The sequence below is a fragment of the Harpia harpyja genome, chromosome 3 (genome assembly GCF_026419915.1).
Source record: "Harpia harpyja isolate bHarHar1 chromosome 3, bHarHar1 primary haplotype, whole genome shotgun sequence".
Taxonomy (NCBI): Eukaryota; Metazoa; Chordata; class Aves; order Accipitriformes; family Accipitridae; genus Harpia; species Harpia harpyja.
The window spans coordinates 9,259,754-9,272,727 of NC_068942.1; the positions used below are offsets into that span (position 1 = coordinate 9,259,754).

The following is a 12,974-nucleotide window of genomic DNA, read 5'->3' on the forward strand; positions in this document are numbered from 1 at the left end:
AAGGAAGATAGTTGTTAAAAACCTACATATAGAAAGAAAGCAATCTGTGTGATTTACTGACAAACTAAAAATGCAAATATGCATCCTCAGCTGCAAAGGAGATTGTGGAATCTGTGAGTACCAGTGACAAGTCTTTGGTTTCTTACTGATACTGTTGGATTTCTTACTACTGATATCCCAGATTCAGCAGGGTGCAATTGCAAGTTGGTTTTCTTGTTATATAGGTGGCATAAGATATGGCAAATTTTAAGAACTACATCATATGAAAAAATAATTTGGAAAAGGCTTAAGCCTGTCAGAATTAGCATGTACCCTGCAGCAGAAGTGGCATGTAAATGTTCTTTACATGTTACGTATTTTTCTCTTCACCACAGATAAGAGAGCTGCCATCAGACAAAACAGCTTACTCAACTGGAGGACTCAGAATTTATTCCATAGGTTCTGTCTATGGATAGAACTTCAAAAACTACCTGTTCACATCAGACAACACAGGCAGGTCAGATCGAAGCCTCAATACAAATACCTAAATGAGTTCCTGAGCTAATGTTGTTTCAGTTGTAAGGCATTAGGGGAAAAATACAAATAGGTTTTTACATCAACTGCATCGAATCCAAACCCAAGCATTTATGTGGGTACTTTGGCAGAAGACAACAGTGACCCCAGCCAGGTCTGCTCTTTCATAACAATAACTCGAGGAACTATGTCCAGGCTTATCAAATGTATTTTTTGTTCTTTAGCAGTCAGAATTTAATTTCTGCAGCCTGGGCAACATTCATTTTATTCAGCTGCATTTAAGTAACATGCAGCTATTGCACTTGATCAAATTATCATTTTGGGGGCAGTGGCAAATTGCATCAGACTTTAGCTTCAGAGTGCTTCTCTTGCTTTTTACCATGTTTTGGATGCAACTTCATATCGGTCCTAGGTTCACAAAGTGGTGGGTACTGCCTTTTTGCATAAGATGCTGAAGGCTTTGTCAGTGTTCATGATGTTATAGAGATTTTCTGTGAGGAGCTATATTGTTTCAAAGTTGTGCTGCTTTTAGATCAAAATGTCTGGTAACTGTGTTCTCTAGAGACAATGGTAAGTCCTCTGAGGAAAGGACAGCTGAACGCATTAATGAAGTAGGATTTTTACCAGGAAAATTGAAGTAGTGGTTGGCTACTCTTTTATATGTCTTGGCACATATCTTGATGCAAAATTGGTTTACGTTCTCTGAGTGCAGTCAAACCCTATTTATGTATTGAATTAAGTATGAAGACTTTAACAAAACCTGTAGTAATGGCTTATTTGAGCATTGCTGAACAGTCAGACTTAATTTAATGATTATTCTCAGCTAGGACTTTTCGAAGATTTCAAGCCAAAGAGCTACTGGTTTAAAAATTGTCCTGCTACATTTAAAAAATGATAACACTAAATACCTACAGAAAAGGAAAGTGTATTCTGACTGGAGAGCTGTCAAGAACAAGATACTTAAAACTGTTAAAACAATTTCACCAAATTAAATGAAGCTTTAATAGGTTTTGATTGCCAACAGAAATTGTATGATCTATTACATGTTGCCCTGAGTCACCAGTCTGGGTCTAGACTGAAATTTTAGTTCCAGGCTGCTTTTTCACAAAGTTATACAAAACAAAAAGATAATTTATTGGTAACTAAATCTCTAGAAGCCAATGTTTGGTGACCAAATAGGAAAAGTAAGCTATAATGAAAAACTTGCCATATGCTACTTGAGCTACTTGCATACGGAAGAACTCGCTAGGCAATAGTTAGATGAATTTGGTTCTGTAGACTCCTGTTTTATTCTTCCATGATCATCTCAGGCTAGAAATCATGATCTCTAACAGTCTGCCCTCTTTAAACTTTTCTAAAAACCCCTCTATAGGATGCTTGTTTTCCAGACTGAAGAATAGCAGTGGTTTTCCAGTCCTCAATTTTGATGCTTGTTCCCTAAATGAAGACTTGCAAGCAATTTTGAATGACTGGACTCCCACATCTGTAAAACTGTAGGCTGTTCCTGCTTTTGAGGTCTAGTATATAGTCTTTATTACCTTTCCTAAATAAACAGCATTTTACACTTCTCATGTTGATATAATCATTCGTATACTAAATATGAAATTTCATGTACATTAGATTCTGTGTTAGCATATAAAATGAAAACTTGGTTCAGGACAATTCATTTCCCTCTTTCACTCTGTTTCCTGTCTACTCTGCTCCTTCCTTAATTTGCTGCTGGTTTCTCCCTTTTCAAATGTTTTCTGGGGGGGGGGGGGGAACCACTATGAGGAGGACAGAAGTGAAATATAGTAGAGCGAGTAAATATTGTATTTCACTTAAAAATCTCAATATGTAAATGATTGTGTATGAAGTCATGGAAAAACAATATGAAAAGTTAATGAGGGGAGAGGGAGGAAATGCAACTTTAACTCAGTGGGAATTCCAATTAGTAAGTCCTCAGAGTGGCTGTTCATGTACATGTTACCTAAATTCAATCTGAGAGTGCTGGTAGGATTCCAGAAAGTCCTCGTGCTGAAAGCAAGGGATGAAACTGTGACAGTATTTTGGTACAGCCCAGAAGAACATTTTGGGGGGTAAGTTTCCCAGTCATGCTGCTTTCACTGGGTTCTTACTACAGAGTGTTCTTGGAGCCTGTGGGCTGGAGCTGGTTGGGGTGAGACCAGGGCTGTGTCTTTGGACTCAATGTGTGCTGCTCATGAGCATCTGTCCATAGGATCAGACTAGAGCTATTCTGAATCAAAACCTCCTAAATGAAGGTAATGTGGATGCAATGTCCTGAGCAGCAACTGTTCTGCTCTCCAGATCTGCTTCTGTTTTGCTACCCTATTTTCTAATGCAGATATAGCCTAAAATGTCCTTTTTCTGGTGAAGAGAAGCTTATTTGCAAATGCTATTTTCTGAGTCCCTCATTCAGTTTCCTCATTTTTGCCCAAGTATGATTGATTATTACAACTAAAAGTAGATGGGATACAGCAAAAGTGAAAGCTATTCTGAATAGCCTGTTGATGTCTGAAAGAAAATGATGTTGTTCTGGGGCGGGGCAGAGAGCAGGATGTTTACAAGGAAGATTCAGTTCTCTTAATTTTAGTGATGATAATTTTGAATATAGTCTACTGATCATACTTTGGGGGACAATTCATGAAATAAATGCGGTACCTAGGAAGTCAGAACTTTTGATTTCAAGTTTTTAAAAAAGGCTTTGGCCTAAGCATGGAAAAATAAAACAGAACTCAAATAGTTTCAAACACTAAGTATAGCCACCCATTTGTCTTATAAGGACAGAGAGGATACCCAGAAATAAGATGTCACAATGTGTAGCATTGCAATTATATATTGCCTTTACAGTCTGTCACAACTGATTTATGAAATGAAGATAACTTTTTATAATAAAGCTAGAATTGTTGTATTACTATGAGATTAGTCTGGTAAAGTATAAGCTTAAATCACTCATGAAAAAACTATGTAGAGGTTTATGTCACATTTTTACAACTATATATCAATTTATTTTGCCTTTCTAGTTGTTAAACAGGTCTTCATTTGGCCATGTATATCAGATATATATTTAAATTCACACCTAAGTTCTGTGACAGAATATGTAAAAGTTCTTTCTGAACATTGTAGATGACAGGTCTATTGTTAGAAACCCCAGTGTTCAATCAAGAAATTTGAGGATAATTAGCATGTTGCACATAATTATGTACACAGTCATGTTGTATTATTCCCACTACTGAAGATCAAATCTGTAGCTGTGATTTTGTTTCTGCTCTATATGCCTTTAGTGATTATTGTGTAAAAAAACTTGTCTGTGGCAAGTGTGCATCTTTGTCAATAAGAGGCAACTGCTAGAGCCACTGCCAGTTCTTTCTGCAGTGATGACATCATTTTAATGAACCTAAACTGTTAGTGAAAGTTGAATACCAATAGTATAAACAAAGAGCTTTTGTTCATGTATTGACCCACTAGGAATGATTGCATTTAGTTTTATTATCAGAAAATAGTAAACTTACCTTGACTCTTTACATTGAATGGTAGAAAATGTGGGCCCTTGATGCTGGATTGTTTCTGATATCGCTCAGAAAAATATCCATCACTACCATGGACAATGTTCAGACAAAACAGCAGCAGTAAGGATATTTGTAAATGCATGTTTCCAAATCTGTTCTGTGTTAGAAAGGGGAGAAAAAGTTTGTTATAAAGAAAAGCTGTTCAAATCTGGTTCTTGTGCATGAATAAGTGAGTTTTCTTTAAGTATTGGTATTGAAAGTAACATTATTTTGTGCTTACTTCCTGCTTTCACTAGTTGTGAAAAATCCTCTAAGAAAAAGGGAATCAGTATTGCTATCACTTTGAATGATACAGCTCTTGTATAGGCAGCTTAGAAGCAATACTCTCACTCTTAGGAAAAGAATGATTTTAAATGGATGCCAGCCTATTTAAAACCACTATCCTCAGGAACAGTGATTATTTTCCTAGTTACACTAGGGCTCCAAAAGTAAGTTCAGGAGTTGCATATATCAAAACTCCTGAAATGAAGAAAAGTTTTCAGTGGAAATGCATAGACACTCCACCATGACCTTACTACCTCTGTCTAATGCTATAGCAAATGAAGCATGAACTCCTGGCTCCCTCAGCATCAATGGCAAAAATCTCACATTGCCTTGCTTGAAATCAGACTTTTATCTGCAGCCTTTCAAATAGCCCCAGTGGCAGTAAGGATGCTGTCACTGGCCCTTAAATATCAGCCCCCTTCCCTTTGAGCCAGAAAACGTGTATCCTGTAAAAGTTACCTTCAAAACCAAATAGAATGAAGTGAAATCATTAACATACCAAGATGTTGTGGAGTTCCAGTGCAGAGTGGTAGAGCAGTGAATCCTCCTCTATTGAGGAGTTCTTCTGCCACTGGTGAGTGAGCAGAAGCTGATGATTTCAAGTGTCACCCTTGAGTATTTATACAATTTTCCCCCAGTTGGGTGACTGCTGGGCATAAGCTCCTCCCCAAAAATCAGTAAGCAGTAATTATCTGTGTGTATATGTGTGTTTTTTAGGGGTGGGCAAATCTATTTTGGGCAGTCATCCTAGATCCTGTTAAGGTTTTTTTGTTGTTGTGGGTTTTTTTTTCCTGCCCCTTGGATTTCTTACTGTTGATGAAATTGTATTGCTCATACCTTGTATTTTCTAAAATTTTACAGCCCCTCTGTTTTTAGAACTGGGAAAGAATTACCAACCTTACTTAAAAGTTCATGATTTTTTCCAATGTTACCCAAGTGCTTCATTTGGATTTCTCTGTAAATGCTTTCAGGAAAGAACTATACATTTTGAATTTTGGTGAGCTGTTACTTTCAGGAGTAACCCCACTAAAGTCTATAGAGACTACTCATGTGAGTAATTGTTCATTGGGATACGAGTGAAGAACTTAAAATCAGTTAAGACGTTAATAAGGGAGTTGTGTGATAACCTGAAGATTACTTTTATTATTTTAGGAGATTGGTATCTTCACATTATATTTCTAGACTTCTGTTTTGATGCCGGAGGTACAGTACTATGTATATGATGTATTCTGCAAGTAATGTTTCTGTATTATGAATTCTTGAAATGCAAGCTTACCTTACACAATGAGAACTTCATTGTGTGTAGTTGTAACAAATGCTTTGAAATCCATACTGCTTAAATTTGCAAGTGTTATACAGGCTGATGTTTGGGGCTGATGGAGCTTTTTTGAGCTTTTCTGCAGTCAGCAATTAACTTTTTTTAAGATTTGTTCAATCAAAGGCAGTTATTGCTGTACTTTTACTAGATGCATGTTTTTCCTATTAAATGGTTTCAGTTTAGTAAATTTAAACTATTGCTGTTTTACTGTTGGTGGATCAAACTTGATTTCAGCTTATTTCTTTTTTTCTTTCTTTTTTCCCTTCAGGTTATAAACTGGTTTTAGCCATTAAGAAAGTTTGTTAAACCAGTCTTGCTTAATAGACTGTATCCACACGTTGTGACTTTTTTTTTTTTAATAAATAATGGAATCTTACAGTGTTTCAGCATCACTTTGATTAGTGTTCAGTACTAAATAGGCAGTAACTTTCAGTCCTTGAATTGTTTGGGACTCTGAAACGTCATTTAAGATCGAAGGCCAAAACAAGAGAGAAGAAACAAACATTTCTCATTTAGAATGAAACTAATAGAACTAAATATATAGTACACTTTGCTTTTATCAAACATTCTTAGCAAAAATACCTACATATAAATTATCTGTGTATTAAAACTCCTTTGCCAATTACAGACTTCTTTGATGTTATTATATGGTATTCAGTCTTGTAGGAGATTTTTGGATGAGTTTGAAATACTTTGTTTCCCTTGTACCGAAAATCAGTGGAAAATCAAAGATAAGTTATATGTGTTGTTACTAAAGGAAGCTGAGCATGTGCTACAAGTTACTGTCCTGATGAAGTAAGCATGTATTTATTTTTCAAGTTAATTTATGCCATTTGTGGAAGCTGTCTGGGGAGCCTTTTGGTGAGGTACAGGCAATATCTATGCAGAAGCACATGCATGCACCCATATCCTACTACCAATAGTAGAAATACTGTAATCAGGCAAGGGTACTAGCATGTTATCTTATAGGAATACTAATAAATAGTATGCGTTACTGTGAGTTCTCATGCATGGTAGGTATAGAAGGGACACCTGTTACTGTGCCAACCAAAGAACTGAGCTGGTGGCCCTGAGCTGTGCAGCTATCGTATGGAATGACAGGTTAACGTGGGCTGAATTTTACCTGCTTTGTGTCTTTGTTTAATTCCACGCTCTTCAGGTGACAACTTTTTTGGCTTTTGTGTATTATGGCAAATATCCTGGAACACAAGTTACTGTACTGAAAGAGACCAATGGACCATCAAGTCTATTCTGCTTACAGTTGTGCTAATACCTTTGCTTACTAGAGGGCTGTATTAATGTTGTGACTTAGACTGCTGCAATAATTTATTTAATGTATTGTTGAACAGTTCTTTTCTTCTATTCTTCTTCCTAAGCCGTCCTCTAAACAACACTATGTTCCATTTTTGTAAATAAGCCCTTTCCGCTGCAGGGGTCTTCAGATTGAAGCCTGCTTTCTCCATTAAGCTTGTGTGCCCAATCTGGTCAGTGGTTTTCAGAGAATGTTTGCCCGACTGAGGTGGCATTTCTACTCCCCATATATGCATTCTGTTCCTTTTAATCTTTTGGAGAAGGAAGCTTTGTCCTCAAGTTGTTTGTGTAACTTCTCAAGGTGCTTCCTTTAAAAATTAGTCTCTACAAATTCAAATGAGAATCCAGTCATCCACTTTTGACAGAGGCAGCAAATATATGGGCATAGACTTTATTTCCTCCTTGAAGAAATGCAACTCCAGCCCCTTTTTTTTGGTTCACATAAACCCAAAAATAGCTTTTGATTTTAAAACATTTAAATATACAGCCCTCAGTGGGAAGTGTGGTTGTTGCTAATTTGACAATATTTGGTTAAGAAAGTTAAGAACAGCAGGCAACAGTTTTATGCACACACAGTTTCATGCTAATTTCTATCCTAATTCATAAATACCCCCAAAGCAGGCGCACTTATGTTAGAGAATCACCAATAATGTACACTGATATTTGCCCAGCAGCCTCACTTCCTGCCGTGGCTCCTTCTGGGCAGGAAGGTGAATAATCTCTGTGTGTGTCTGCGTAAATAGAGATGATTGTGGGGTCAAAAGGTATATACAGGCAAACCTGTTGTCCTTATGTTTAACTTTAGCTCCACCCTATTGTGCTATCTTATGCTACTTCTTTGGTTTGAGGTTTTGTTTTTTGTGGGTGTGGGAAATTGAGGTAGAATTGGAGTTCACTGCTTTTGTATGTTTTCCCTGTTGCTGTGGTTATTTCCTATTGGCAGAGCACTAACACACATCTAGCTCTAAGCATGCATATGAAAGGTAGGCTTTGGTATATATTTGCACGTGCAAAAATACATGCAGTAGACATACTTGTGTATATGCATTTACAGTAACAGCACATTTTAAACAAGAAAGGTTATTTGCATACCTGTTTTCAAAGTATAAACATTTAGATGCTTTTATTTTATAATTATACATTTAGAAAGTTGTCTTTGCTTACAAATGAAGGTGTCTTTGCTCCCTCCTGCTCCCCCGTCCTACTACCATAATAGTCAGGAGTAACGTTTGATCCATTGCACTACTGCAGAACTTGCTTTTTAGTTATGTATTGGCTGCTTCTTCCCATGTAAAGGTAGCCATGGTAGATGTTACAGCGATGTAATAGCTTAAGTCCTAAGCTTGACTGCAATAAAAAGACTCAAAATAGAGTTTCTCTGGACCATAGGAAGTAGGTACTGGAATTGCAGAGTCTTTAATGCTGTTCGCAGCAGTCTGCAGTGTTTCATCAAAATTGCTGACTGAATGTTCAATTTGTTGTTGGAAAGCATGCAGTTGCACAGGCTTTCCAAAACCCCCTGTTGCTTCAGTGTCTTACTCCCACAGAATCAGTGAAAACACATGCATAAGTAACATGGAAGTGACACCATTATTTGGGAACTGGGAACTGACTTTCACCACAATCCTGCAAGTTTCTTGCAAAGTGACTTGAATGAGTCCCACGATAAGCAACTGCTTACGAGGAAGAAGTGTAGAACATCTTAATTAAGCATAAATTGTAATAAACCAAGCAACCACTCCCTGTCACACACCCCATCCCCACCCTAATCCCCCCCCCCCCCCCCCCCAAAAAAAGGAAAGAGGAGAAGCAAAACTCAGAGAAAGGTTGGGTTGGGTCCTTATCGTAGTTGGGAACTGGATAAATATGTTCCTGATGCTGAGGATTTTCAGTGTGAATATGCTTAGATTTATTGTTTTGACCTAGAGTATGTGATCTTGATTTTTGCACCAAGCAGAAACCATGTGCTTAGTTTCAAGGAACTGAGTTCTTTGAAGGTAATAATTCACAACTTTAACTTGGAATTTGTCTTATTTTTAATAATTGCCTTTTAGTCTTAATCCTGCATTTTTTTGTAGTTTATAATTACTATTTATGTTAAAATGTGGTACCCAAGGAACAGGGGGGGGTTTACTCCTTAAGTTTGAGATTACCTAAGGTAATCTCAGCTGTGAAGAAAGAGGCAAGAATGTGTTGGTGGGAGATTTTTCCTGTGGTTTAAAAAGTAGCCTGAAAAATTTGGAGTAACTTTTTATTGATGACATAAAATCTCAACACTGTTAAGTGGACACAATTATTTTGCTGCTTCTGGTGCAGTATGTATGACTAGTGCTTTCTGATGATGCCAGTTCCAATTTTGTTACCTGCCTGAAGTAAACTTCGAAGACTCTACCCTAGTCTGTGACAAGTTTTCCTCTGTTAAAAGTGCTTATACCCAAAACTCATGGTAGCTACCATTTTGCAAAGAACTCTAATACCTTGTAGCACCATCTCTGGTGAAGAAATTCTCCAGTCTCCAATTTTAAGTTCTCAAGGAAAGGTGCTTAGGAATTTTGAAGGAGTTTGAAAGCCTGCCATGGAATTAAAGGAGTAATTGGGTTTCCTAGTTTGTGGTGCACTTTATGACACTCTGGAAACTCCTAAATCATCTCAGCAACATGGTTTAAAATTGTCCTCTCTCCCATTCCGTCACGCAATGCTGAAGAGTGTTTGCACGCTCCCATGATAGCAGCCAGGTAAGCCCGCAATGGCAGTGCAGAGGAACAAAGTGTTCCACTGTACCTTAATGGGGAAAATTAATACGGAGGGTTTTCAGCTTCTTCCTGCTCACAGTCAAATGAACCCAAAGAAATAGGAAGCGGGAAAACTTGTGAGTTCAATAGCTGTGGGAAATCTGGGGTGGGGTGTTCTGGTTTTGTTGTTGTTGTTTGGTTTGGTTTGTAATTATTGTTACTTTGTATTTACATGGAGGGTATTTTCTGTTTCAACTCTAGCCACTTGGACTGCACAGGACTAGAAAACATCTTGGTGAAGAAAGTATTTACCTTGCTAACTGCAAAATAAATAAGATTTCTTTTGAGTTTCGGAATGCATGTTATCTTTTGTAATTAAAGGAGGCTTGTTGAGGTAATTTGCAGGGCTGCGCTGTCCTATCTATATTAGTATTTTGAGATACAGTAAAGAATTCTCTCTTTAAACAAACAAAAGAAACTGTGTTACTCCTGTAGTCCTCTACTAGTCTTTTTATAGATTTAAAGTTCTTATACTTTTAACACTTACACTTGTGGCTGAATAAATGTCCTACTTTCAAGTAGTAATGGAAAGATGTTCTGTATTTATTCTGGCACTGCAAAACTGACTGCTGACCAGTTTGTTCTGTTCAGCTCAGGTAACTTGATCGCAAGAGCTCTATTTAGTATAGCAGTATATTTGAATAGATGACACCCATTTATATATTTACAGTTGTATTCTGATTGAGTTAACTTGCAGAGACACTGACCATTCTGAAACCTCAGGAAAAGACATTTTCCACATAGGCTGTAGAGAAAGCTTTGAGACTGACTTGAATTTCTGATTATATATTCCTCAGAGTCAGACAGTATTATTGATGAATGCTTTCTAACAACTCTACATTGTTTATGGCCCCATTTCATTGTGCTTGTATAAAGATAAGATAATCTTCACCTATCTTAGAGAATTTGCAATACGAGAGTAAAAGATGTCAAACAGAAGTACTGGTGTTAGGAAAGATGTTTTCCAGTACCTTGGGTATGCTGCTGGCCTGACCTTATTCCTCCTTCCCTTGTCTCTGAAAGCAAAAGCAACAAATATTGTTCAAATGAATGCATTAATTTGAAACATATCAGATGTGTGGCTTTAAGTGAAAACTGATCAGTTTTCAAGATACTGAAAACACAAAGCTGGTTTTATATATTGATATTCATCCTTTCTACCACAAATGCTTTTCTGATTAAGTAGCATAAATGTTTATATATTTGAAGTTTTGGATTTGTTTAAAAGTGTAAACATGCAGGTGATGGCAGGACTTGCATCTTCCTGGTGGAGGTGAAGAGAAGAAGTGTCTGGTTAACGTTGTGCACAGTTTAGGAAAAATAATTTTCAAGGGGCCTGATCACTGAACAGCCTAAGCAAATATGAAAATTTGACTTTGGATTTTGACGAGGGGCTTCCACAAAACTGTTTCTGGAGCTGCTTAAACACAACCAGGTAAAGAGGTTTCCAGTTCCTTCTAGCCGAAGATGCTTATTTCCAGCCTTCTGCCTGATGTTGATGGCATTCTCAGTTGTGTCAATACAATGGTTTAGGAAGCTTTTCTGTAAGCTGAGTTAGTAAGAACTTGATTTGGACTAAAATGAAATCAAACTTTCCTGGGAGTGACAGAAGGAGGGATGCTTGTTTTCCATAGGTCCACATCATTTCGCAGGATGTGTTAAATGATTTTTAAACACCTGATATACATAATTGGTCTTTAAAGATTACTGCAGGTGTTTTTTCTTTTTTAGTAAGTTCCTGATGTTCTTGTTTAAAAACCTGATATATAACAGTAAAAAGAGCATTCACATAAAAATGTAAAAATGCTGAATAGTCATATTTTTCTGGGGAGGATTATTTTTGTTTTCTTTAATTCATGCTCTATTTTTCTCTTATTTTTATTAGATTATTTAATATTTTATTCTATCTCTGTGCCTGCTGGACTCAAGGTTTCTGTCAGACTCCCCTGGACCACAGTGAATAAAGTAGAAGCCATGGTAAAAGAAGGGTGGGAACCACTCATACTTTCCCAAAGGTGAAAAAGTTCAAGCAGCTTCCTCGGGTATCCCATAATTAGGGGAATCTTCCAAACAGTTTTTGAAAAATAGGTATAACTGAGCTGCTTTTTCAAGTGTACCCACTGGAGCAGGTAGCCAGTGTGCTGAATAGTCTCATTCATTGACCTTACTACCTGCTGTGGTTTGGACAATTGGCATAGAGTTGTTTTTAAACTTTCTTGTTTAAAAACAGGTGCCAAAGGTGGAGGGGAAAAAAAAAATTCCAGACTTTTACAGCCAGAACAAATAAAAGTTGTCTGAGTTTACTTTAAAAATAAGGGATTTGTTTGGTTTTTTAAGTCTGGCATTTTAAATATTGCTGTTTTCTCTTAACTGATTTAAATTGAAACTTAGGAAAGTTCTGTTGGTGGGTTCATGTAAACTTTCTATACTCTTTCCCTTATGCAAAATAAGCTTGAGTCCATGGAGCCTAATTTTTCCTGATGATTATTAATAGGACTGGTTTTAGTTTCACTTGGTTGAGGCTGGATTTTTACAAGCATTATATTGTCATAAAGGAGAGTCATAATTACCTGCTTGTAATAAAGTGCTAATGAAGTGGCTGCTTTTATTATTACAGAAAATGCTTCAGGGCTACGAAGTTTTATAGGTAACACCATATTACCTGACTCAAATCCACAAGCTTCAATGTCTCCTGCATTTTGTAAGAGAAAAATCACATGAATGTGAAGCATGATTTTTTTTTTAAAGTACTTTAACCAGTAGGGTCTCACACTCAAAGATTTGAGGATTGAAAGATAGTTATATGAAAGTGGTTCATATGTGCAGCAGGTAAATACTTCCCAAACTACTGATACAAAAAATTATCCAGATACCAGGGATATATAGGGACTGCTGAAACTCATGATAGATAACCTGACCAAACTGCCAGCTTGTTTTCAATGGTGATGCTTTCTGGCCTTGCTGTTACTGTGGTAAATGGTGGAAAAATAAAAACAAAAATTGAACTCCTGCTGGAGGTGATGTTAGATGACTTCTGCACCCATTGATGGTGAGATGTAAGCAAGGATCTCCACGGAGTTAATGGATAAGAGCCTGATGTATTTCTGCTGCATACAGAAGTAAAAGTGGGTAACTTTGCAAGCAGAAATTAAGTGCTTTGAGATTTTGAGTCTGTTACTCTTGTATTTAGATGTGCAAGTTCCACTG

At 37.0% G+C, this 12,974-nt stretch overlaps 2 protein-coding genes across 3 annotated transcripts in view; one reads left to right on the forward strand and one right to left on the reverse strand.

Moving 5' to 3' along the window:
- Positions 1 to 12,974, forward strand: part of NT5DC1 (5'-nucleotidase domain containing 1) — a 151,285-nt gene that overhangs the window by 20,901 nt on the left and 117,410 nt on the right. The gene's annotated exons all lie outside the window — the stretch shown is intronic.
- The window catches only part of COL10A1 (collagen type X alpha 1 chain), a 42,098-nt gene that overhangs the window by 3,538 nt on the left and 25,586 nt on the right, over positions 1 to 12,974 (reverse strand). Inside the window, exons 1-2 of one of the 2 annotated variants that reach the window (XM_052781322.1) lie at positions 4,846 to 4,923; positions 4,026 to 4,179 (exon numbers count right to left, since the gene is read on the reverse strand). In XM_052781322.1, the coding sequence (XP_052637282.1) occupies positions 4,026 to 4,164 (139 nt within the window). In that variant the 5' untranslated portion in view covers positions 4,165 to 4,179; positions 4,846 to 4,923. Of the gene's footprint in view, positions 1 to 4,025; positions 4,180 to 4,845; positions 4,924 to 12,974 lie in introns of those variants that run through there. The other variant, XM_052781321.1, reaches the window with a different exon arrangement.